We start from the raw sequence: 25,363 nt of genomic DNA on the forward strand, positions 1-25,363 counted from the left end.
GGGGCTCTTACCAGATGCCCTGCGGGGGAGCCGGAGATCAGAGGCAAGGGGCAAGTGCTGTTAGCAAGAGAATTCTGGAAAAGTAAATCACAGAAAAATAAATGTCAAGAGCTTCCTCTAATCACCAGTGATCAGCCTAGGGCGTAGGCGGCACTCAGGGGGTTTGGACTCCACCCAGGCCTTCTCCCCAGCTTTTCCACGGCTCTTTCCCAAGCCAAGGCACTTGGGCTGTCTGTGCTAGGACCCCGTTGCCACTGCCGTAGCTATGGCTCCTTCCTGACCTCAGCAACAACATCAAGCCCTGCTGTCCCCATCCTGGGCCCTCCTGTCCCAACAGCTCCAGAAGCAGGAGGCAGAACAGTGCTCAGAGGCGGGGGCGAGTGAAAGATTACGAACACCCAGCAGGGAGGCGGAAGACCATAACCAAAGACGGGCAGTGCCCTGTGACCAAAAAGCCAAGTGCCCATGCAGCAGAGAGCATGGGTGGAGTGCCCCGCCCATCTACTGACGTGAAAGCGCAGGAATACCAAGTCGGGCACAGGAACAGGGCGAGTCTGGACTCGTCTCAGGAAGCCGGGGAAGAGGCGGGGCAAGAAGCTAGGAGGTGTGAGCTGCTGGGTCGCAAAATGGCCAGCGTGGCGCCTCAGTGATGTTAGCACGGTCACAGCGCTACCCTTTAAATGCTATAATTTATAGATGTATATTTATACACGCACGCACCCACCCACCCACGCACACACACGGTCATCACCAACCGCCTCGCTGCAGTGCCACCGGGAGCGAGTCCGGCTAGCAGCAAACAAAATCCTTCCGATAAAATCTGCCTAGAAAAATAGAGCAAGGTCCCAGGAGCCCGGGTGCTGTGCCTGGCTCCCGTCCTTCAGCCTCTCTCCTTGGCCCTGAGGCCGACACCGAGACCAGGAGACCTCCACGCAACCATGTGGGCAGGCTCAGTCTCTGTCACCGTCTTCGCTGCTGCCTGGAACAGAGACAGAACGGGCAGCGGTAGGGATGGCCCGGGGGCCTGGGTCTCAGCACTTTAGGAGCCAGCCCACAGGAATGGACATGTCACCTCGACAGAACCAGCCCACCCTACCTGGTAGGGCTGGCTGCCTACACTGAGTACAACACGGAGGTGCCAAGTCCACCACTCCCAGCCAACAAGGGCAGCGGCTTTGCGATGGTATGGGGCACCGACATGGCCCAGCCACGTTCATGCCAGGCAGCCTCCCTAGGGGGCTGAGGGCCTGGGGAGGAGAGACTGATGTCACAGGGACAACATTTCAGCTCCAGTTCCCAAGCTCAGCAGAACAGCTCGTTTAGACAAGCAGGAGAGCTGGGCCACTCTGCTACTTGCTGGGCAGCGTGCACCCTGCACAAGGGCCTCACAGGCACAGTAAGGACTAATAGTACTGGTGAGTTCAGCCATTAACTCGCTGAGCCACGCAGCACGGTGGGCACACCCATCTCATACATGGGGAAACTGAGGCACGGGGGGTGGGGGTGGGGGGTGCTGTGACTTACCCAAGGTCACTCAGCAAGTCAGTGACAGAGATGACTGTAGAACCCAGCCAGGAGTCCTGGCTCCCAGTTCTGTGTATTCCCTCCCTAAGCCTGCAGTACGTCTACAGGCGATGAGCTCCCTGATTTGGTGTTTGGGGCCCCCTAGGGGAGAGGGACTTGCCAGTATCAGAGTTTGAGTGGACCTCAGGAGTTCGTGGCTCCCATTCTGGGTCCAAACCACCCCACTCTGCTTCCTATAACAGATCCCAAGGCAACAAGACAGGTCCAGGGCTGCAGGCAGACCCAGCCACGCACGGCACACTAGACAAAACAGCTCAAAGAGAGATGGCTCCAAGTCTCATCATCAGCTCCCTATTGTGCTGAGCACCCAACCTCAGCCCTCACCTCCTACGGACGCTATATCCGAGTCAGAGACGTGTGTGATGGAGAACCTGGACACCGGCGCAGCAGACACGGTGAACCGGGAGAACTGGATCGGCAGCACCTGCTTCTGCACTGGGACCAGCGAGGGAAGGCTGGGGACGGCCGAGACTGGCATCACCGGCGTCACCGTCAGTGAGGACATTAACGATGACTTCACGGGCATGAGCGGAAAGTCGTCATCCCACTCGAATCCACTGCCTGGAGAAGAAAACGACCACAGTGACACACCAGGGAGCAGCCTATTGCTGCTGTGCCCCCTGTGCCCACTCCTCAGCCTGCCGGCCCTCGGCCGGGCCCATCGCTCCCGCGCCCGCCGCCCCACCTCAGCCTGCCGGCCCTCAGCCGGGCCCATCGCTCCCGCGCCCGCCGCCCCACCTCAGCCTGCCGGCCCTCGGCCGGGCCCATCGCTCGCGCTCCCGCCGCCCCACCTCAGCCTGCCGGCCCTCGGCCGGGCCCATCGCTCCCGCGCCCGCCGCCCCACCTCAGCCTGCCGGCCCTCGGCCGGGCCCATCGCTCCCGTGCCCGCCGCCCCACCTCAGCCTGCCGGCCCTCGGCCGGGCCCATCGCTCGCGCTCCCGCCACCCCACCTCAGCCTGCCGGCCCTCGGCCGGGCCCATCGCTCCCGCGCCCGCCGCCCCACCTCAGCCTGCCGGCCCTCGGCCGGGCCCATCGTTCCCGCGCCCGCCGCCCCACTCAGCCTGCCGGCCCTCGGCCGGGCCCATCGCTCGCGCTCCCGCCACCCCACCTCAGCCTGCCGGCCCTCGGCCAGGCCCATCGCTCCCGCGCCCGCCGCCCCACCTCAGCCTGCCGGCCCTCGGCCGGGCCCATCGCTCCCGCTCCCGCCGCCCCACTCAGCCTGCCGGCCCTCGGCCGGGCCCATCGCTCCCGCGCCCGCCGCCCCACCTCAGCCTGCCGGCCCTCAGCCAGGCCCATCGCTCCCGCTCCCGCCGCCCCACTCAGCCTGCCGGCCCTCGGCCGGGCCCATCGCTCCCGCGCCCGCCGCCCCACTCAGCCTGCCGGCCCTCGGCCGGGCCCATCGCTCCCGCGCCCGCCGCCCCACCTCAGCCTGCCGGCCCTCGGCCGGGCCCATCGCTCCCGCGCCCGCCGCCCCACTCAGCCTGCCGGCCCTCGGCCGGGCCCATCGCTCGCGCTCCCGCCACCCCACCTCAGCCTGCCGGCCCTCGGCCGGGCCCATCGCTCGCGCTCCCGCCACCCCACCTCAGCCTGCCGGCCCTCGGCCAGGCCCATCGCTCCCGCTCCCGCCGCCCCACCTCAGCCTGCCGGCCCTCGGCCGGGCCCATCGCTCGCGCGCCCGCCGCCCCACCTCAGCCTGCCGGCCCTCGGCCGGGCCCATCGCTCCCGCGCCCGCCGCCCCACCTCAGCCTGCCGGCCCTCGGCCGGGCCCATCGCTCCCGCGCCCGCCGCCCCACCTCAGCCTGCCGGCCCTCGGCCGGGCCCATCGCTCCCGCGCCCGCCGCCCCACCTCAGCCTGCCGGCCCTCGGCCGGGCCCATCGCTCCCGCGCCCGCCGCCCCACCTCAGCCTGCCGGCCCTCGGCCGGGCCCATCGCTCCCGCTCCCGCCGCCCCACTCAGCCTGCCGGCCCTCGGCCGGGCCCATCGCTCCCGCGCCCGCCGCCCCACCTCAGCCTGCCGGCCCTCGGCCGGGCCCATCGCTCCCGCTCCCGCCGCCCCACCTCAGCCTGCCGGCCCTCGGCCGGGCCCATCGCTCCCGCGCCCGCCGCCCCACCTCAGCCTGCCGGCCCTCGGCCGGGCCCATCGTTCCCGCGCCCGCCGCCCCACTCAGCCTGCCGGCCCTCGGCCGGGCCCATCGTTCCCGCGCCCGCCGCCCCACTCAGCCTGCCGGCCCTCGGCCGGGCCCATCGCTCCCGCGCCCGCCGCCCCACCTCAGCCTGCCGGCCCTCGGCCGGGCCCATCGCTCCCGCGCCCGCCGCCCCACCTCAGCCTGCCGGCCCTCGGCCGGGCCCATCGCTCGCGCTCCCGCCACCCCACCTCAGCCTGCCGGCCCTCGGCCGGGCCCATCGCTCCCGCGCCCGCCGCCCCACCTCAGCCTGCCGGCCCTCGGCCGGGCCCATCGTTCCCGCGCCCGCCGCCCCACTCAGCCTGCCGGCCCTCGGCCGGGCCCATCGCTCCCGCGCCCGCCGCCCCACTCAACCTGCCGGCCCTCGGCCGGGCCCATCGCTCGCGCTCCCGCCGCCCCACCTCAGCCTGCCGGCCCTCGGCCAGGCCCATCGCTCCCGCTCCCGCCGCCCCACCTCAGCCTGCCGGCCCTCGGCCGGGCCCATCGCTCCCGCGCCCGCCGCCCCACCTCAGCCTGCCGGCCCTCGGCCGGGCCCATCGCTCGCGCTCCCGCCACCCCACCTCAGCCTGCCGGCCCTCGGCCGGGCCCATCGCTCCCGCGCCCGCCGCCCCACCTCAGCCTGCCGGCCCTCGGCCGGGCCCATCGTTCCCGCGCCCGCCGCCCCACTCAGCCTGCCGGCCCTCGGCCAGGCCCATCGTTCCCGCGCCCGCCGCCCCACTCAGCCTGCCGACCCTCGGCCGGGCCCATCGCTCCCGCGCCCGCCGCCCCACTCAACCTGCCGGCCCTCGGCCGGGCCCATCGCTCGCACTCCCGCCGCCCCACCTCAGCCTGCCGGCCCTCGGCCAGGCCCATCGCTCCCGCTCCCGCCGCCCCACCTCAGCCTGCCGGCCCTCGGCCGGGCCCATCACTCCCGCGCCCGCCGCCCCACCTCAGCCTGCCGGCCCTCGGCCGGGCCCATCGCTCCCGCGCCCGCCACCCCACTCAGCCTGCCGGCCCTCGGCCAGGCCCATCGCTCCCGCTCCCGCCGCCCCACCTCAGCCTGCCGGCCCTCGGCCGGGCCCATCGCTCCCGCGCCTGCCGCCCCACCTCAGCCTGCCGGCCCTCGGCCGGGCCCATCACTCCCGCCGCCCCACCTCAGCCTGCCGGCCCTCGGCCGGGCCCATCGCTCCCGCGCCCGCCGCCCCACCTCAGCCTGCCACTCGCGATCCCGCCGCCCCACCTCAGCCTGCCGGCCCTCAGCCAGGCCCATCGCTCGTGCTCCCGCCGCCCCACCTCAGCCTGCCGGCCCTCGGCCAGGCCCATCGCTCCCGCTCCCGCCGCCCCACCTCAGCCTGCCGGCCCTCGGCCGGGCCCATCGCTCGCGCTCCCGCCGCCCCACCTCAGCCTGCCGGCCCTCGGCCGGGCCCATCGCTCCCGCTCCCGCCGCCCCACCTCAGCCTGCCGGCCTTCGGCCGGGCCCATCGCTCCCGCTCCCGCCGCCCCACCTCAGCCTGCCGGCCCTCGGCCGGGCCCATCGCTCCCGCTCCCGCCGCCCCACTCGGACTGCCGGCCCTCGGCCAGGCCCATCGTCCCGCCACCCCACTCGGCCTGCTGGCCCTCAGCAGGGCCCATCGCTCCCACCGCCCCACTCAGCCTGCCAGCCCTCGGCCGGGCCCATCGCTCCTGCGCCCGCCACCCCACTCGGCCTGCCGGCCCTCAGCAGGGCCCATCGCTCCCACCGCCCCACTCAGCCTGCCAGCCCTCGGCCGGGCCCATCGCTCCCGCGCCCGCCACCCCACTCAATCTTCTGGCCCTCAGCCAGGCCCATCGCTCCCGCTCCCGCCACCCCACCTCAGCCTGCCAGCCCTCAGCTGGGCCCATCGCTCCCGCTCCCGCCGCCCCACTCAGCCTGCCGGCCCTCGGCCGGGCCCATCGCTCCCGCTCCCGCCACCCCACTCGGCCTGCCAGCCCTCAGCAGGGCCCATCACTCCCACCGCCCCACTCAGCCTGCCGGCCCTCGGCCGGACCCATCGCTCCCGCTTCCGCCGCCCCACTCAGCCTGCCGGCCCTCGGCCAGGCCCATCGCTCCCGCTCCTGCCGCCCCACTCAGCCTGCCGGCCCTCGGCCAGGCCCATCGCTCCCGCTCCCGCCGCCCCACTCAGCCTGCCGGCCCTCGGCCGGGCCCATCCCTCCCGCGCCCGCCACCCCACCTCAGCCTGCCGGCCCTCAGCCAGGCCCATCGCTCCCGCTCCCGCCGCCCCACCTCAGCCTGCCAGCCCTCAGCCAGGCCCATCGCTCCCGCTCCCGCCGCCCCACTCAGCCTGCCAGCCCTCGGCCGGGCCCATCGCTCCCGCCGCCCCACCTCAGCCTGCCAGCCCTCGGCCGGGCCCATCGCTCCCGCGCCCGCCGCCCCACCTCAGCCTGCCGGCCCTCGGCCGGGCCCATCGCTCCCGCTCCCGCCGCCCCACTCAGCCTGCCGGCCCTCGGCCGGGCCCATCGCTCCCGCCGCCCCACCTCAGCCTGCCAGCCCTCGGCCGGGCCCATCACTACTACCCTGCCCACTGCCCCCCACAGCCTGCCGTCCCTTGGCTGGGCTCATCATTACGGCTGTGCCAACTCTCTCCCTCAGTCTGTGGGCTCTCAATTCGAGCTCCATCCTAGCACAGTGCTCCCACTGCAGTCCATGTGGCTTCGCCTCCGGATTCTCTGGGGCCTTGTGCTATTGCCACCTGACGCCTGCCATGCCCAGGGGAAGCAGGCCTGGAGGTGGTGGGACAGGGGCCCATGCCCAGAGCCACTGGCAGTTATACAGTTGCATCTCTCCCCAGCTCTGGGCACTCTGCCCACCACGAGCCCTCACTCTCTTCAGAGGCGTTGCCATCCGAGGAGTCGTCAGATGTGCTCAGTCTGTCCACCGGGCCTGTGGGGCTCGTGCTGTTGCTCTGTACGGGCTGCGGCGAAGGGGCCGTGACCTCTGGGAACGTCTGATCACTGAGCTCCCGAGTGGGACTTTCCTGGACATTAAAAGACACCTTGGAAAATCACCCCATAAAGACACATGCCCGAGGGCCAGGCCGCGAGGGTGCTGCCACCCCAGATATTCCAGTGTGCGCCCTCGGGGGCCTGGCACCCACTGACTGGAAAATGGATGGAGGCCCCTTGTCACAAAGGCCTCCCCAGTCTTCCCAGCTCAGTTGGGCTGGGATGTGGGGGGAGCTGGGGACAGAGCCCTGGGACGCCCTCCCGGCTGGTGCCAGTCTGCTGCCCTCCTGAGCTCACTGCGCGGGAAGACAGCGACTAGACCCCAGGGCTGCTCACCTGGTCAAAGAGGTAGACAGTGACGTCGTCGTAGAAGGACACGGCCTTCTTCTTCCGCTCCAGGTCCTCACAGAAGGCCTGGGACAGCAGGTTGGGCATCTTGAGCAGGCTGCGCAGGTTGCTGGCGCTGTGGCTCTCAGCCACCACAATGGGCACAGCAGCCGGCTCGTCCTCGCTCTCCTCACTCTGCTCCTGGATGTTGTAGCAGCGCAGCTCCTCGTCCGACTCGTCGCTGTCCTCGGTGTCCTCCTCCTCCTCCTCCTCGGGCTCCTCCCGCCACTCGGGGCCGGGTGGCCGCAGCTCCGCGTGGGCCTGCCACAGGGAGAGGTCGAGGGACAACTGCTGGCCCTGAGCTAGTGACAACTCTTCTGCCAGGGCCCTGCCAGGACCCTCCTGTGCTTCCCCTTCTGGGGCCACTCGCACCCCTGGCTCCTCTAACGGGTGCTCTGGCCCCTCAGGCTCGGAGCTAGGAGCCACAGCCTCACCCAGCGGGCCTGAGAGCCCCTCCTGCACGAGTTCTTCCCCACCAGCTTTGGCCAGGACCGGCAGGACTGGGCCCTCCGGGCTCATTACCATGGGTGACAGGAAGAAGGACTTGCATGGCACAGACTCTGCTGGGATGCTGGGGATGGCAGGGCACTCCTCCCAGCTCGTATCTCTGGAGCAGTCTGAGTCTGGTCTGTGGCCTGCAGCTGTCTCCTCAGCCCTGGCGGCACCTTCCGGCTCCAGCTCTGGCTCTGGGTGGGCAACCTGGACACTCCCTTCCCTGGGGCTCACCCCTTCACCTGCCATTGAGAAGCCTACACCAGCAACTCCAGTCCCCATGCTGCAAGCAGCTCCCTGAGGGCTGTCAGGGGTGTGGCAGGGCTGGGGTGGCTCCTCCCCATCACTGTTTTGGCTCGGGGCTCTTCCCAGGTCTTGTGCATCCAGTTGCGAGCACCCCGCCTCCCTGTCCGGCGCTTCAGACCCATCGCTGTCCTCATCTTCCTTGAGGTACCTCTCGGCGTCGGTGTCGTAGTCTGAGAAGTAGGCTGAGTCACGGTACGGGTTCTTCTCACTCAGGCCGTGAAGCTCAGCGCTGAAGGATGAGGAGAGGTGCATCTCTGAGGCCACAACATCTCCTTCGCCCGCTGCCAGGCCTACAGGCGACTTCCCCAGGTGGGTGAAAGTCTCTGGCTCCCTGGGCTCATGAGGCTCCTTTAGGATAAACTCCGGGGACTCATAGTTCTCGGTGTCATAGCCGCTGTCCAGGGCCTTGGGCTGGCTGGAGGGGATGTAGCTGATGGGGCTGAAGACTTCGCAGGAGCTGGCTGTGGATGGGATGTCGAGGGATTCCAGGGAGTCCGGCGTCCCCACCTGCTTCTGGAGAGACTTGAAGGATGGGATCACGTCCACTCGTTCCACGAAGTCTCCGGAGAAGTCAGTGAATACACCAGACGTGAGCTCCGTCGTATCTTCGTCGCTGCAGTCATCCATGTCAGGGAAGCTGGTGCTGGAGAAGGTCTTGTCTGGGGTCCGGTCCAGGTCACTTGTGATGCTCTTCCCACTCTGCACTGCAATGTCTCCGGGCACTTTGCCAGCTGCCTCAGAAGCCTCTGAAGGGATCTGGGTGCAGTCTGCACAAGAGTTGCCTTCTGTGTGGGCATACGGGACAGCCCACTCCCCAGGATTTAGCAGGAGGGCTGGCCCCTCAGCTGGCACAGTGGTGCTCTCAGATAGCTGGCAAGCTGCCCCTGTCTCGGCATGTCCCGTATCAACAGGCCCTGGTGGATCCATACCCCTTGGCTGTGGCATTTGGGCATGGTGATTCCCCTCCCCTCTCTCGGCTTGTCTTGATACTGTGCTGGCATCATCCAGGCACGTCTGGGCTGCAGCTCCAGCCGAGGAGTCTGTAGGGAGCGCTGCACCGGAGGCACGTCGTGATCCGGAAACGCCGGCCAGCGCTGTGTCTTCCAAAAGGTCGAAAGCGGATGAGTCATGGCTCTCCCAGTCTCCCAGGCCGTGGGGGGAGGAAGAGGAGGAAGAGGAAGAGTCCTCTTTGTTGCTCGGGGTCCTGCGCTGCCCAGGATCCAAGCAGAAGCTATGGTTCTCGGTGAGGGGCTGGTCCTGCAGTGCTAGCTGCAAGTCCTTGACCAACGGGCTCCTCCTCTCCTGCAAGGCGTCCCTGAGCCGGGCCTCGTCACGTGGCACCGAGTCCAGGGGCTCGGCCATAAGTCCCTGGAAGGTGATCATGTGGCGGTAACACCAGCTGTCGTTGGCAGGGGGCTCGCAGGGCGGAGGGGGGCAGTTGCTGCTGTTGTTGTTGGCCGAGCTGTTGGACGTCCAGTGCTGTCTCTGCACCTCTGTGTTCACATCCTCTGGGACCAGCCCGCTCACGTGCTCTCTGCTCCCGCACCGGGGGCTGCCGCACGGGCTCTCCTCACCCAGCTCCAGGGTGATGCAGTCCAGCCTGGAGCCCTGAGTCCTGCTGGCCACCTTCTGCCCCACACACTCCAGCAGCCTCCCCCCCAAGGGGGCTGGGTGGGGCTCCTCATAACCCGGGGGGCCGTAGGCACAGTTCACTGATGGGGAGATGCCCAGAGGGTCCTGAAAGATGTTCTTCCGGAAGCTGGGGACCTGCCACTCCTTGCTGCCGGCCTCCAAGGGTTCCTCCTCCAGCAGGTAGTGGTCAGCGCCATTGCCTGGGGATGGCTGGTAGTACGGGGGGTCCTGGCTGTGGCATTGGTAGGGGTAGTAATCGGGATGCTCCCAAGAGCCCTCGCTGGGCAGGGCGGGGCCCAGCAGGGGTTCCATGGTCAGGGAGCCAGTGGGGCTGTTATCTGAGTCATACGTGCCACTGTCCTGGCCCCCCTTGGCTTGCCAGCAGGACCCCTTGGCCGGGGAGCCATACTCACAGTTGGGGCTGTAGGAGCACATGGCATAGTCCAGCTCGGTGCAACCCTCTGAGGGCCCTTCGATGCGGACGTAGTACTCGCTGCTGAGCGAGGGGCTGTGGGCGCCCAGGGTGGGCACCACGCTGGGTGCGTGCAGGCTCGGGCAGCCCTGCTGCTTGCACTCGTAGCAGGACGGCGAGACGCCAAGACTCAGCCGCCCCATGGAGCTGGTGGGGCAGTACAAGTCCTGGTACTGGGTGGCACTGCTCGGGCTCAGGGCCCCCGCGGGCACCTGGAAGCACTCAGCCTTGCTGGGCTCCCACTTGTACTCGAAGTTGAGGCCCTGGCTGGTCTCCATGACAGTCAGGACGTCGTCCCCGTCCGAGTGGAAGCCTTCGGCAGAGAACTGCTCCAGCAGCGGGAAGGAGGAGACCTCAGTGCTGCGGTGGCTGCTGCTGTTGGGCTTCATGGAGTTCCAGAGCCTCTCGAACTCCTCCTCTGCCTCCGTCGCTCCCTTGGCACACAGGTAGGAGAGCAGCAGGTGCACCTCTTCCGCGGTCGGCCTCTGCTCGGGCTGCAGCCAGCAGAACTGCATCACCTCGTACCTGCGACACAGAAGGACGCTGGCGTCTGTCCCTGCACAGCGCCCCCGCCTGCCTGCGGCCGCTCCGGCAGCAGCCTATGGCTGCACGCTCCCCAGCCCCCTGTCTCCCTGCCAGCCCCAGCCGCAAGGCCATCTTCCACCAGCCGGTGAGAGGGCGGCTGGGCACGGGCACACGCCCACCCTTCGCCTGCACACAGCGCCACCACGTGCATTCTGACTCACTGCTCAGCAGGACTGCCCCCGCTCGGCAGATGGCACCGGGCCCCTCAATGCCCCCCTGCCCAGAGCCAGCCCAGGAGAGAGGAACCGGAGGGGAAGGGAGGATGCACAAATAGGAGAGCGTTCGGCAAACAAGTTGCTAACACGGGAGTCGGAGGCCTGAGGCAGGCGGAAATCTGCCACCCTCCGGCAGCACCTGGCAACTCCACCCCAGCCCGGTGCCCGCGGTGCGCTTCTCACCAGCGCTCAGACAGCAACAGCTTCAGCTGGGGTTTGGGCAATTTGAGCTGCTGCTCCTTGATGGCGTAGGTGAGCACCTGCCGGTCGGAGTAACAGTAGTACGGCTGGTTTCCCAGCTCAAACAGCTCCCAGATCGTCACGCCCAGAGACCTGCAGAGACAGGGAAGAGTGTGTGGCCTGGCAGCACGGCAGGGTGGGGGACAACCACTAGCAGAGAGGAAAGGCCAAGGGAGGGACGTGCCCCAGCTGGCCCCACTGACCTGGGCAAGACAGGCAGCTGCAGGCTCAGGCCTCTGGGTTACGCAGGGGCAGGGCCGTCCGGAGATGGAGGAAAGAGGCCAGCTCCCCAGCTGGCATGAATGGGCCCCGTTCCACTGGAGTCCGTGGGCCAGATCCACCATGGTGTGAACAGGCCCCGCTCCACAGGGGCCATCGGGCCAGATCCCCACCTGGCGTGAACAGGCCCCGCTCCACTGGGCTTATGTCTGTTCACGCAGCTGGGGATCCATCTCAGATTTTAAGGGCAGGTGGCGCCAGTCAGATGACGCATGCTGACCTCCTGTAAAGCCCTGGTGTGACGAAGCGGGACTGTTCTTAATGTTTCCTCCAAATATTGGGGGTGGTGTGCCTCAGTTTCCCCTAGGCAGTTCTTAAGTATCTAGGTGGTGGGATAAGGGTGTATGATCATTGCAGAACCTTAGGGGGCAGGTGTGTGCAGGGGTCTGGACACAGAGAATGGCCAACACCCTGTTTCCTGGCAACTGATGGCCTGGGTCCTTCCCCCCTGCAAGGTGAGAGATAAAGGATTGGAGAACAAAGGAATCCGGTGACCTCCTGGCCCAGGAAAGGGACAAAGCCCAGAGGAGGAGGGGCTGGAGGGGGAGTCAGTTTGGGGCTGGCTGGGGACGAGGAGTGAAGTGCAGCCGTGGTTCTCTGGCTCACTGTCCCCCAAACTGGACCTGGCTGAGGGGTCCTGTTCTCCGCACCTACAAGCTCTGTGTTAGACCATGTTCCTGTCGTCTAATAAACCTTCTGTTTTACTAGCTGGCTGAGAGTCACGTCTGACTGCGGAGTTGGGGGGCAGGACCCTCTGGCTTCCCCAGGACCCCGCTGGGCGGACTCGCTGAGGGAAGCGCACGGAGGGGCAGAGGATGCTGAATGCTCCGAGGTCAGACCCAGGAAGGTGGAAGCTGTGTGAGCTGTATGTCCTGCAGACAGGCTGCTCACAGGAAGGCGACTGCCCCAGAGTCCTGCCTGGCTTCATGGGGAGCAGTTCCAGAGCATCGCCCGGGGACTCCGTGACACCTGGCCTCAGACCATCTCCAGCAACAGTGCCCACCCTGCCAGGGCTGAGGACATGCATAGGCCCTTGTGACTCTCCAGGATGGGAGGCCCATCCCCTGCGGGGTCCATATGGGAGTGGCAGCTCTGCCCTGTCCCCCACCCCACACCCCAAGGGCTCAGCCCCGCCTACCAGACCACGAGGCCCTGACACATCCTGACCCAGGACACAAGCCCGACTCCACCCGCACGCCGGCTGAGGGCAGGGCCTGAGTCACTCGCACACAGGCGGGGGCTGGGGGAGGGCAGGGGCTGCTGGCCGCCTGGCACGTGCCCCGCCTGGGCCCTGCGCTCACCAGACGTTGCTGGATTTGGTCTGATCCACAATGAGCAGGTTGCCGTGCACCTCGTCGATGAGCTCGGGCGCGATCCAGCGCAGCGGCACCCACAGCTGGTCGGCCGTCACGAAGTAGTCACCCTGCCGAGCATGCGGGGTCAGCGCAAGAAGAGAACGTCAACCTCCGCGTGAGGGGCCGGCACGGCCAGGTGTGACAGCAGCCCCCCCAGCCCCTGCTGCCCCGGGTCCCTCTTCCCCAGCACCCCCCAGCCCCTGCTGACCCGGGCCCCTCTTCCCCAGCACCCCCCAGCCCCTGCTGCCCCGGGCCCCTCTTCCCCAGCCCCTGCTGCCCCGGGCCCCTCTTCCCCAGCACCCCCAGCCCCTGCTGACCCGGGCCCCTCTTCCCCAGCACCCCCCAGCCCCTGCTGACCCAGGCCCCTCTTCCCCAGCACCCCCCAGCCCCTGCTGACCCGGGCCCCTCTTCCCCAGCCCCTGCTGACCCGGGCCCCTCTTCCCCAGCACCCCCCAGCCCCTGCTGACCCGGGCCCCTCTTCCCCAGCACCCCCCAGCCTCTGCTGCCCTGGGCCCCTCTTCCCCCCATCCCCCTCCAGCCCCCTGCTGCCCTGGGCCCCTCTTGGAATCATAGAATATCAGGGTTGGAGGGGACCTCAGGAGGTCATCTAATCCAACCCCCTGCTCAAAGCAGGACCCATCCCCAACTAAATCATCCCAGCCAGGGCTTTGTCAAGCCTGACCTTAAAAACTTCTAAGGAAGGAGATTCCACCACCTCCCTAGGTAACGCATTCCAGTGTTTCACCACCCTCCTAGTGAAAAGGTTTTTCCTAATATCCAACCTAAACCTCCCCCACTGCAACTTGAGACCATTACTCCTTGTCCTGTCCTCTTCTACCACTGAGAATAGTCTAGAACCATCCTCTCTGGAACCACCTCTCAGGTAGTTGAAAGCAGCTATCAAATCCCCCCTCATTCTTCTCTTCCACAGACTAAACAATCCCAGTTCCCGCAGCCTCTCCTCATAAGTCATGTGTTCTAGACCCCTAATCATTTTTGTTGCCCTTCGCTGGACTCTCTCTAACTTTTCCACATCCTTCTTGTAGTGGGGCCCAAAACTGGACACAGTACTCCAGATGAGGCCTCACCAATGTCGAATAGAGGGGGACGATCACGTCCCTCGATCTGCTCGCTATGCCCCTACTTATACATCCCAAAATGCCATTGGCCTTCTTGGCAACAAGGGCACACTGCTGACTCATATCCAGCTTCTCGTCCACTGTCACCCCTAGGTCCTTTTCCGCAGAACTGCTGCCTAGCCATTCGGTCCCTAGTCTGTAGCGGTGCATTGGATTCTTCCGTCCTAAGTGCAGGACCCTGCACTTATCCTTATTGAACCTCATCAGATTTCTTTTGGCCCAATCCTCCGATTTGTCTAGGTCCCTCTGTATCCTATCCCTGCCCTCCAGCGTATCTACCACTCCTCCCAGTTTAGTATCTTCCCCCCATCCCCCCCACAGCCCCCTGCTGCCCAAGGCCCCTCTTTCCCCCATCCCCCCCACAGCCCCCTGCTCCCCAAGGCCCCTCTTCCCCCCATTCCCCCACCAGCCCCCTGCTGCCCCAGGCCCCTCTTCCCCCCATCCCCCACACAGCCCCCTGCTGCCCAAGGCCCCTCTTCCTCCCATCCCCCCATCAGCCCCCTGCTGCCCCAGGCCCCTCTTCCCCCCAAGCACCCCCCAGCCCCCTGCAGCCCCAGGCCCCTCTTTCCCCCAACCCCCTCCAGCCCCCTGCTGCCCCAGGCTCCTCTTTCCCCCGAGCCCCCTGCTGCCCACGGCCCCTCTTTCCCCGCATTCCCTCCAGCTCTCCTCTTCCCCCCAGCCCCCTGCCTCCCCATTTCCCCTCCACTTTTCCCTTTTCCCCCAGCCCCCTGCTGCTCCCCTTCCCCCCCATCCTCCTCCAGCTCCTCCCCGCCAGGCCCCTGCTTCCCCCTTCCCCCAGCCCCCACCCAGCTCCTCCTCCCCCGCTTCATCTCCTCCCCAGCTTCTCTTCCTCCATGTCCTCCCTTCCCCTGCCCCTGCTCTCCTGCCTACTGCCTCTCCCCCCAACCCCTTCCCTCCCACTCCTCCTCTGCCACTTCTCACCCCACGATCCCCAGCCCCGTCCACCGCCTCTCCTTTAACCCCGCCATCTTCCCACCTCTCCTCCTCCCCCAGCCTCTGGCCTCAGCCTCTCCTGTGTCCCCACCACATCCTCCTGCCCCCGCCCGGCCCTCTGCTGGCCCCCCATCCCCCGTTACCCCCTCCTCCCAGCAATTCCAACCCCCCAGGGCTGACGCGACCTGCCCTGCAGACAGCCACTTGCCCTGGGTGCCAGGCAGACGCAGGACTCCAGGACTCAGCTGGCAAGTGAGGTCTGAGCTGCTGCGAACCCCAGGGAAAGGAAAAGGTGCAGCAGGGATCTGCCCCCTCCCTCCACGACTTAGGGGAGCAGACCCTGCCCTAGCCTGCGTCCCAGTCCCTGCAGATAACTGAAGGCACAGCCGCTCCTGCTGGGCCCTGTTTAGATTAGGAGGGAGGGAGGGCATTGCCAGCTGCTCCGTGTGGGAGAACCCCCCTCTGAGTCACACCAAGCAGCGTCTGCCCTGCCCGGAGGGGGAGCGTAGGAGGCTCAGACATACCCATTCCCAGGCCCCTCTCTCCAGGAAGAGGAGAGGAAGCAAGCGGAGACCCGAAAGCCCCATTCCCAGGACGCTGGGCGAGGACAACGAATCCCAGGTGCTCAGAGTAACCAGCCCAAAGGGACCCAGCCGCCAGGGCCTGGCCCAGGGCTCCCATCCTCCAACCCCCGCCCCCCAGCCTACAACTGTCCTGCCCTGCTACAGTAACCCCAGCTCCCGAGTCTGCCCCGGGTCCCTGAGCCCCAGTGCAGTTGGCAGCTCTGGGCCAGGAGGGTGCCCCAGGCCTGAGACCAGGTCATCCCACAGAGCCTGGGTTCCAGCAGGTGCAGGGTCATGCGGAAAGCCACCCCCTCCCAGCCCAGACTTACTTTGTACTTGCAGTGAGAGAGGCCGTAGTCCCCGATTTTGACGGTCAGGTCAGCAGTGAGTAAGCAGTTCCGCAAAGCCAGGTCGCTAGACAAAGGAAACGCACAGCTGCTGTTACACAACCCCCGGCGCGCTGGGGTGGTGGAGTTCTCACGCGGGGCTGAGCCACCGCCAGTGGGGGCGAGGGTGCAGGGCAAGCAGCAGCCACCCAGGAAAGGGTGGGGAATGGCCAGAGGGGCCCGAACGGACCGGTGGGCAGACTAAGGAGGGGGAGCGTCAGGGTTCTGGATTTGAACCCGTTGCATGGGGAGGTGGGGAGTGAGCTGGACCCAGCCTTTGGCCAGAGGCAGTTTGGGTCAGATGGCTGAGCGGACGGAGACAGCAGGGATCAGGCTGCAACTCACTGGCTATTGCAGGGCAGTCCAACCATCAGCCACCAAATACATTGCAGGGAACGCTCAGCCCCCGGCCGCCTCTGGCCGTCCATCCCTCCCTCAGCCGAAGCCAGGGAGCATGGAGATTGCCTGGCAACCTACCTCCGCCATCTCCTATCATAGCGCTGTGACACACGGCACGCAGAGTGCGAGTGTGCGTGTGCGTGTGTGTGAGCACGCATGTATATCTGCATGGGTGGGGGCATGGGTGCAGCTGTATGCACAGGTGTAGGTATATGTGTGGGGGTGGGAGGGTGGGGGGGTGTCTGCACATGTGTGGGTGTGGGCGAGGAGGGTGTGGGCATATATGGGGGGGGGCGTGGGCATGGGTGTGTGCATGTGTGGATGGGGCAAAGGGGGATGTGGGGGGGGTCGAGGGTGTATGCATGCGTGTGTGGGGGGGGGTGTTTGTGGGGGGGGGGTGCGTGTGTGTGTGTGTGTATATATCCATGTCTGTGCGTGTGTGGGTGGGGGCCAGGAAGGATGTGTTGGGGGGGGTGGGGGGGTTGAGGGGGTATGAGCATGTGTGTAGGTGTGGGGAGCGAGAGGGTGCAGGGACGGGATGTGTTTGCATATGTGGGGGGGTTCATGGGGGGGGCATGAGTAGATGGCAGAGCGGGAGTGTGTATGGGGATGTGGGCATGTGTGTGGGTGGGGACGTGGGTGTATATGCATGTGTGGGGGGGGGGGCAAGGAGGGGGTGTGTGTGTGTGTGGAGGGGGGCAAGGAGGGGGGTGTATGAGTGTGTGTGTGCGTGGAGGGGGGCGAGGAGGAGGTGTATGAGTGTGTGTGTGTGTGCGTGGAGGGGGGCGAGGGTGTATGAGTGTGTGTGTGCCTGGAGGGGGGCGAGGAGGAGGTGTATGAGTGAGTGTGTGTGTGCGTGGAGGGGGGCGAGGGTGTATGAGTGTGTGTGTGCGTGGAGGGGGGCGAGGAGGAGGTGTATGAGTGTGTGTGTGTGTGTGCGTGGAGGGGGGGCGAGGGTGTATGAGTGTGCGGATGCGTGTGCCTGGGGGGGCGAGGGTGTATGAGTGTGTGTGTGCGTGGAGGGGGGCGAGGGTGTATGAGTGTGTGTGTGCGTGGAGGGGGGCGAGGGTGTATGAGTGTGCGTGGAGGGGGGCGAGGGTGTATGAGTGTGTGTGTGCCTGGGGGGGCGAGGGTGTATGAGTGTGTGTTTGTGCGTGGAGGGGGGCGAGGGTGTATGAGTGTGCGGATGCGTGTGCCTGGGGGGGCGAGGGTGTATGAGTGTGTGTGGAGGGGGGTGAGGGTGTATGAGTGTGCGGATGCGTGTGCCTGGGGGGGCGAGGGTGTATGAGTGTGTGTGTGCGTGGAGGGGGGTGAGGATGTATGAGTGTGTGTGTGTGTGGAGGGGGGCGAGGGTGTATGAGTGTGCGTGGAGGGGGGTGAGGGTGTATGAGTGTGCGGATGCGTGTGCCTGGGGGGGCGAGGGTGTATGAGTGTGTGTGTGCGTGGAGGGGGGCGAGGGTGTATGAGTGTGCGGATGCGTGTGCCTGGGGGGGCGAGGGTGTATGAGTGTGAGTGTGCGTGGAGGGGGGCGAGGGTGTATGAGTGTGCGGATGCGTGTGCCTGGGGGGGCGAGGGTGTATGAGTGTGTGTGTGCGTGGAGGGGGGCGAGGGTGTATGAGTGTGTGTGTGTGCGTGGAGGGGGGCGAGGGTGTATGAGTGTGCGGATGCGTGTGCCTGGGGGGGCGAGGGTGTATGAGTGTGTGTGTGCGTGGAGGGGGGGCGAGGGTGTATGAGTGTGTGTGGAGGGGGGCGAGGGTGTATGAGTGTGTGTGGAGGGGGGTGAGGATGTATGAGTGTGCGGATGCGTGTGCCTGGGGGGGCGAGGGTGTATGAGTGTGAGTGTGCGTGGAGGGGGGTGAGGGTGTATGAGTGTGCGGATGCGTGTGCCTGGGGGGGCGAGGGTGTATGAGTGTGTGTGTGCGTGGAGGGGGGGCGAGGGTGTATGAGTGTGAGTGTGCGTGGAGGGGGGCGAGGGTGTATGAGTGTGCGGATGCGTGTGCCTGGGGGGGCGAGGGTGTATACGTGCGACCCAGGCAGGACCGCGTGGGGAGCTGGTGCACACCAGGCACGGATCCTAGGCTGCAGGTGTCTGGTTCGAGTCCAGCTCAGCCCAGCTCAGCGGGGATTAACGTCGTCCCGACTAACGGCTCTCTGGTGGCCCGTGCCAGATGAGTTTGCGACTTGCACTCTCACGACTTGCGCTCTCTGCTGTGCTTTGCGCCGACTGGCAGGCTGAGCGGAGAGGCCAGGAGCGCATGGGCCACGGGGGACTGAACTGCCCCAGGGACCCCAGAGGAACCCCCACTCCCGCTGGGGCAGGGCAGCTGGCCCTGCTGCTGCCCTGTAGAGACCCACAAGGGTCCATTCACCAGCACGAAATAGCGACGGGGGGGGCACTGGGCACCCAGGAACTACCTCTGCCAGGGCCTCTGGAGAGCAGCGCCAGAGGCCCTGGGCACCCGCCAGGCGGTGGGCAGCGCCGGGAAGCAGAGACAGCGAGGCAGGCCCCGCCCGAGGCTCCGTTGCAGGACCCGCCAGCGCAGGGCACAGGCTGTGGCAGGCGAGAAGGATCCGACGGCCCCAGAAGCCAGCGCTCGCCCTCTTCAACAAAATCACTGATGCTGGAGTCTCCGTGTGCAACTCACTCAGCACCAGGATATTGTTGGGGAGGAGAAGCCAGAGGGCGGCGGGTGGACCAGGTTTGAGGAGAGGAACCCCGGAGTCCTGGGTGAGACCCCCTCGGCCCCCCAGCCAGCGGGTGGGCGTGGAGAACCACGGGCTAAAAGAGCCGTAGGGCAAGCTGCATGCAACCCCTGTCCCCCCAGTCGCCAGGCTGGGGACTGGACATCCCCCACCTCACGCCCACCCCCAGACATGCCAGGCTGAGGACTGCACACACCTCCACACACCCTCCCCCATGTTAGGCTGCCCCCCCACATTCCAGGCAGGGGACTGGACACCCCACCCCCACACCATGCCAGGCCAGCCCCACAACCAGCCCCTCTTCCTGCTTGGCCCATGTCCTCTAGCTGCACGTGCCGGGGGGGAGGGGGCTGGGGCGGGGAGGGAATCACCAGCCCCCAGGCCTCAGCATGGGAAGCACCTTTACTGCAGTCTCTGCTCACAGCCTGGGCCCAGGGGCGTCACGTTGCGGGCCCAGCAAACCCAGGGGCGGCCCCTGAGAGGGCCCTGAGCCTCGCTGACGGGGAGGTGGTCGGATGAGGCTGCATAGGGTACGGGGGAAGTGACAAGGCCTTTCCAGCCCCTGCTGCCCCCCCAAGCCCTGGTGCCCCTCCCCACCCAGTGTGGAGCTCTCCCCCAGTCCCAGGGGGCATATCCGCGGGGAGCTGACGGTGTCTGGAGCCACGGGTGCCGGGTGGCGGGGCGGGCGATGCTCAGGGCCCCGCAGGTAGGGCAGGGGAGTGTTTGTGGTGCCCCCTCCCGCAGCAGCCCAGCCTCACCTGTGCACATAGTGGTTCTTGTGCAGGTGCAGGATGCCGCATGCCACTTCGCAAGCCATCCTCTGCAGGGTGAGGGGGTCGGGGGCCATGGAGTCGGCCACCTGGCAGCTCCGCAGGTAGCCCTTCAGGTCGCCCTGTCACGGGAGCAGCAGCTGTCACCGTCCCTGAGCCGTGGCCCGGCCGGCCAGTGTCAGGGGCTCTGAGCCCCTCCCTGCTCTGTGGCCCCGTGCCGCCCTGCCCCAGGGAGACCCCGAGGGCCCCACACACCATCACAAAGGGGGGAGCAGCCACGAGCGGAGCTGAGTGCATCAGGGGAGTGAGGGGGCGTCAGGGCAGGGGAAGAGCTGGAGCAGAGGAGAGTGCCTGGCCCAAAACGGGTTTGTGGGGGGGGGGGGAAATAAACCTCCCCAGTTCCCTGCCTACGAGCCACAAGCAATGCCTGGGCCATCTCCAAACACCCACCTGCGGGGTGGGACGTGGCACAGGGGGCAGATGCCCACCAACACCCCCCATGGGTTCTCTCCCCACATGGGGCTCGGGTCTGGAAAACCCAGCAAGCCTGGGGCTGCCCCATGCAGGCAGATCCACCACTCCGCTGCAATCCCAGCTCCCCGGCGTGAGCCGCATCGCCCCAGCCGCATGGGGAGCCTGCCAGCGCCAGGATGTTACAGGGATCACCTGGGGGCCTCTCGGACCCCCATTAACAGCCTGGGCCTTGTGCTCCCTGCAGGGATCCGCCGCGGCTGTGAGCCGGCAGAAAGGGCTCCGCGGAGACCCCAGCCATGTTCTCGCTCCCTGGAGCCTCACTAATCCTGCTACCAAACGAGGGGCAGGCGCCCCCACCCCTCCTGGCATCCCCCTCGCTTTAACCTGTGGCTCAGCAGAGGAAACGAGCCAGCCCCGAAGCTGTGGGGAGCTGAGATTCACCAACGCTGGGGAGCGAGGGGGACCCAGCGCGCTCAAGTGGGGCCGGAAGTAACCTGCTCTGGACACAGTGTTTGCCGCTGAGTGTTTGCAGCAGCAGCTGGGCCTGGATGAACCCGCAGGGTGCCAGCCCCAGCCAGGGAAAGCAGGGAGAGCCCAGGGGGCACCCAGCCCAAAGAGGGAGGAGGGTTTTAAAGCAGGCGACGTACCAGCGGGCAGAACTCCATGACCAGCAGGTAGGGCGTCACCTCAGCGCACTGGGCCAGGCATTGCAGCAGGTTCGTGTGCTGGAGAACCCTGTGCAGGGAGGGGAGAGAGGAATGGAGACTGCAAACCAGGGAAGCAGGGTTGAGGCAACTTCCCTGTCATCTCTGGCCTGGGGCAGGCGGGGGCTGCGGGTCGGGCTGGAGGGGCACCGGCAGAGCTGTGTGCGGGGAGCCCGGGGCTGGGTAGCAGAGAGAAACCTTTTCAGAGAGCTTTCTCCTTGTCACACAGCCTGTACAATGCATCACGGGGGCGGCAAGGAGCTCTCTGTGACCTGACCCCACGCCAGGCCTGTCCGGGCAGAGAACAAATGGGTACCGGGAAGTGCCAGCCACCCCGACAGGACCCACAACAATAGGGTGCTTGTTCATCTCTCAGTGTAAAGTTGACTGCTACTCCAACCCCAGCCCCCCCAGATCGGTCGATGCCCCTCAATCCCAACCCGCAGCCCTGCAGCTACTGTAGGCCAGATCCTCCCACCCCCAGATCTGTCAATGCTCCTCAGTCCCAACCCCCAGCCCCCCAGCTACTGCAGGCCAGCTCCCCCCTGCCCCCACAGACACACTTCCCTGTCAGTGCCCCTGCATCCCAACCCGCAGCCCTGCGGATTAGTCCAGGCCTGGACTCCTGCCCAGCTCCGCCACCCCTCGGTCCTGCCCGGCCCCCCGGAGTTTCCTCCCAGGAAGTAGACACAGACTGGGGCTGATTCATGCAATGGTTTGGGATGGGACCAGTTTGCTCTGATCTAGGCCCCAGACCCAACACGCTGCCCGTGAGCAGAGCCTGGAGACCAGGACAGGCCCAGACGGCAGCCACCCTCAGATGGTGGCTCAGGGACGGCCAGGCTGGGAAAGGGCCTCTCTCAGCCGCGGAGGGGAGCCTGCCTGCTAGCGGCTTTGCGCCCCTGGGAACCTTTCCTTGCGTGGCAGAGACACCGGGGCCAGAGCGGGCGCTGTGCTGGCAGCAGCAACCCCAGGGCCTACCTGTATGGCTGGGCTTCCTCCAGGAACTGCATCTGGTCCTGCACGCTGGCGCTCACCTTCAGCTCCTTCACCACCACCTGGCTGCTGCTAAGCCCCGAGTTCACCTCCCCCAGGAACACCTAGGGACGGCAGCGCACGTCAGCCCTGCGCCCCTGTCCTGCGCCTCGCAGCAGGTCCCTGTCCTGGGCCCATGTCCCTGCGCCCCTTGGCACGTCCTGTCCTGCACTCCACAGCACGTCCCTGTCCTGCGCCCCCGTCCTGCACCCCGCGGCACGTCCCTGTCCTGCGCTCCCGTCCTGCGCCCCGCGGCACGTCCCCGACCTGCGCCCCCGTCCTGCGCCCCGCAGCATGTCCCCGCCCTGCCCTCACGTCCCTGCGCCCACATCCCCGGGCCCCACAGCACGTCCCCATCCTGCCCTCACGTCCCTGCACCCCGCGGCATGTCCACATCCTGCCCTGATGTCCCCATCCTGTCCTCATGTCCCTGTGCCCCGCAGCACATCCCCATCCTCCCCTCACATCCCTGCACCCCGTGGCACGTCCCCTGCCTGCTCCCACCTCCTCTCCCTGCACCCCATGGCACACCAACTCCCTGTGCCCATGTCCCTGCCCTGAGCCCATGGCACCATGCCCTGCAGTATGTCCCCTCCCCACCCCCACGTCCCCTCTCTGCACCCACGTCCACGCCCTGCCCTTGTTGCTGAACCCGCTTCCCCCTCTGTGGGGCATACATGTCCCCTCCGCCCCACCCCTTCCTACCCCATCACTGCCTCACACCCCTCCCTGTTCCTGCATCCCCACATCCTCCCCCTGGCACACCCCCTTCCCCAGAGATGGGCGCCTCTCTCCCTGCAGGAGCACATTCCCCTCCCAAGACTGGCACCCACCTCCCCAGTCTCCCCTTCCCCAGTCTCCAAGGCTTCCTGCGGGACAGTCTGGGCAAGGACACCAGAGCCACAGCGGGTCCCAAACGCTCACACGCAGCTGGGGAGCCTGGGGATGGAGCAGCTGGTCCTCAGACACAGCCCCACATGGACTCTGGGGCCCACCCCTCACGCAGCTCCAGAACCCTGCTGCCGGGTGAATCCCGGCCTGGGCTGGCGTCCCTCGGGGAGCCCTTCCTGGGCACAGCCCGCCCCCACAGACAGCCCACCCAAGAAAGGGACATGCTCACCTTCCCAAACCAGCCGTGCCCGATCTCCTTCAGGTAGAGGAGGGTGTGCCGACCCAGATCCGTAGACTTGAGCAGCTGCACTGTAAGAGAGCACATCCAGCTAGCTGGGCATCAGCGCTCCCGGTGGCCCGCCCAGCCGGCCTGCCTGCCAGGTTACCCGCGTCTCCCAGCCGTGCCCAGCTCGCCCCCTCCTGCCGTTCGGCACCAGGCCCCGTGCAGCCTCCTGGCGGTCATCCATCAGCCCTGCGGCGCTGCCTCCTGGGCTCCGGCTGGCAGCGGTGCGGGCTCAGGCACAGCCTGGCAGCATCGTCCCTGGCGCAGCAGGTACCGTGGGAAGCTCCAGCCCCTCACACCCTGCGATGTGGTACCGGGCGGAGCTGCACACCAGGGGAGTCGGCCAGCACCCCCGGGAGGGCAGCAGGTGTCAGGCGTGGTCCCTTCATGTCTAGGAGCCGCTCCCCGCTGGCATTCCCCACCATGGGCTGGGAGCCGTCTGCCCCAGCAGAACAGCCCTTTCCCGCTGAGCTCTCCCCAAGGTGGCAGCAGGTGGAGGGCTGCCCCTCCTCCCCCAGGAACCCACAGCCGGGCAGGGGAGTGGGGGGTGAAGTCAGAGCAAGCCGGAGCCCTGCATCCCAGTCCAACCACCCAGCCAGCAGCTGTGGGGCATCTGGCATTTAGCCCCCCCCACTCCTCCTGCCCAGCCCTGCCCGGCGCTCGCTCCCTCCCTCCCCCCCGACAGAATCCCCGCATTCCAGCCCCACGGAGGGCAGCAATGGGCCCATTGTTGGGCAGCATCGCGCTGCCCTGCACAGCTCTGGCCACGCCAGACACTGGGGCCATTGTCCAAGCCCCAGTGAGATCAGCTGGGGCAGCGCCCGGCACAGCAGAAGAGAGGGGCAGGGGGGTGAGGGCGGTGTCTCTGGGGCAGCGTTTGTTGGCTCCTCGCCCCGCCCGGCGAGCTCAGAATTCCTCTCCCACTCACAGGCCTGTTTACCACGGCCAGGGGGGCAGCGCCAGGGAAGGAATCTGGGGCCGTGGGATGAACTCAGAGCGTCTGTGTCTCCAGGGGCCTGTGCCAGGACAGGAGCCCAGTGTGACCTGCCGGCCCAGGATCCGAGCTCCCCCTCCAGCCAGTGCAGGGCTGTGGCAGAGGCCTTCCCTCCCGCAACCTGCCCGGCCCAGAGCACTACTCCCAGGCCCCTCAGCACCAGGGCTGGTCCAGCCGGGTTGCTCCCCGGCACTGGCGCTGGAGAGAAGGCCTGGGGGAGGCTGGTCAGAGGGGGCTGCAGGCCAGGAGACGGGGCCGCTGGGGCCGGCTGCCCCTCCTACTAATGGGCCAAGACCAGCACCTCCGGGCATGTGTCTGCGCACGTGTGACCCCTGCGCCCCCGCAGGGAGAGCTTCCCCCACAAAAGCAACCCTTTATACCAGGTGTGTCCACCCAGTGGTGCCACTGAGCCACGGGCCAGGGCACCAGTATCACGGGCCAGGGCCCCGGGATCCCCCACAAGGCAGGAAGGCAGGGGCCAAGAGCGCCCTCTACAGTGGCCAGGTAACACTCTGCGTGCCAGCGGCTCGGGGGCAGGACAGCCCCCAGGAAGCCCCAGCCAGCTCTGCTCCCCTGGTGGGGGCTGCAGGCAGTTGTTGGACTCTCCACCCACCCACCCACCAAAGAACTGGGGGGCGCAGGGAAAAGTCACCGCCTAGCGACTCCAGGGAGAGGCCTCGGAGCCAGCCATGGGAAGGGGCTGCTGGCCGTGCGGTCACAGTGTCTCTGCCTCCCTGCCCCAGCACAGAGACAGCTCCGTCCCCACCTTACACAGGTGCCCATGCCGTGTACATGGCAGCCGCGATCACGGCGGGCACCGGCCAGACCCCCCAGGCGGCTGCGGCCCCGCTCCCTGAGCGGGATGGGGAGCACTGTCCTGGCAGAGCAACGCCATGAAGGCTCCCAGGGAGCAGCAGGATTCAAAGCTGCAATCCACTCAGGAACTGCAGCCGCCCACCCCCGCCCCGCCCCACCACGCACCTTACCTGAGCGCCCTGGCTGCTTGGCCATGGGGAGCGACACCTCGGTGAGGGGCAGGATGTAAACCTCGGGGCCATTCTGTGTGGCCGGGGAGCCCTGCACCGAGAACTCGGTCACGTAATCTTCTCCCTCAGCATTCTCAAATTCCTGGCCCAGGCACAAAGCAGAGGGCAGAGGGTCAGGAGAGGCAGATGTGGGCACAGAGCTGAGCGTGCCCACGCACCCTCTCCCTCACAGCTTCCCTGCCCCCCTCAGCACGCCACAGAGCTGACAGGAGAGTAGAGACGTGAGGAGCCCAGCATGCCCTGCCTCACACGCTCCTCTCCCTTTCCTCACGCCCCGCGCCCAGCAGGTCTGTCAGGCTGTGGGCTCCTCCTGGGCCCCTCACATGTCTGTA

At 67.1% G+C, this 25,363-nt stretch overlaps 1 protein-coding gene across 1 annotated transcript; it reads right to left on the minus strand.

The window, feature by feature from the left end:
- Positions 1 to 749: 749 nt before the first annotated feature.
- AATK (apoptosis associated tyrosine kinase) lies at positions 750 to 25,011 on the minus strand. Its single transcript, XM_077833678.1, has 12 exons — positions 24,972 to 25,011; positions 22,938 to 23,017; positions 21,764 to 21,882; positions 20,726 to 20,813; positions 19,593 to 19,726; positions 15,676 to 15,760; positions 12,637 to 12,758; positions 11,000 to 11,149; positions 7,064 to 10,541; positions 6,606 to 6,759; positions 1,909 to 2,145; positions 750 to 979 (listed from the first exon to the last, which is right to left on the minus strand). Exons 1-12 carry the CDS (start codon positions 24,994 to 24,996, stop codon positions 951 to 953), a joined length of 4,701 nt encoding a protein of 1,566 aa, XP_077689804.1. The 5' UTR covers positions 24,997 to 25,011; the 3' UTR covers positions 750 to 950.
- Between the last annotated feature and the right edge of the window lie 352 nt (positions 25,012 to 25,363).

This window comes from Eretmochelys imbricata, chromosome 14, assembly GCF_965152235.1.
Source record: "Eretmochelys imbricata isolate rEreImb1 chromosome 14, rEreImb1.hap1, whole genome shotgun sequence".
Taxonomy (NCBI): Eukaryota; Metazoa; Chordata; order Testudines; family Cheloniidae; genus Eretmochelys; species Eretmochelys imbricata.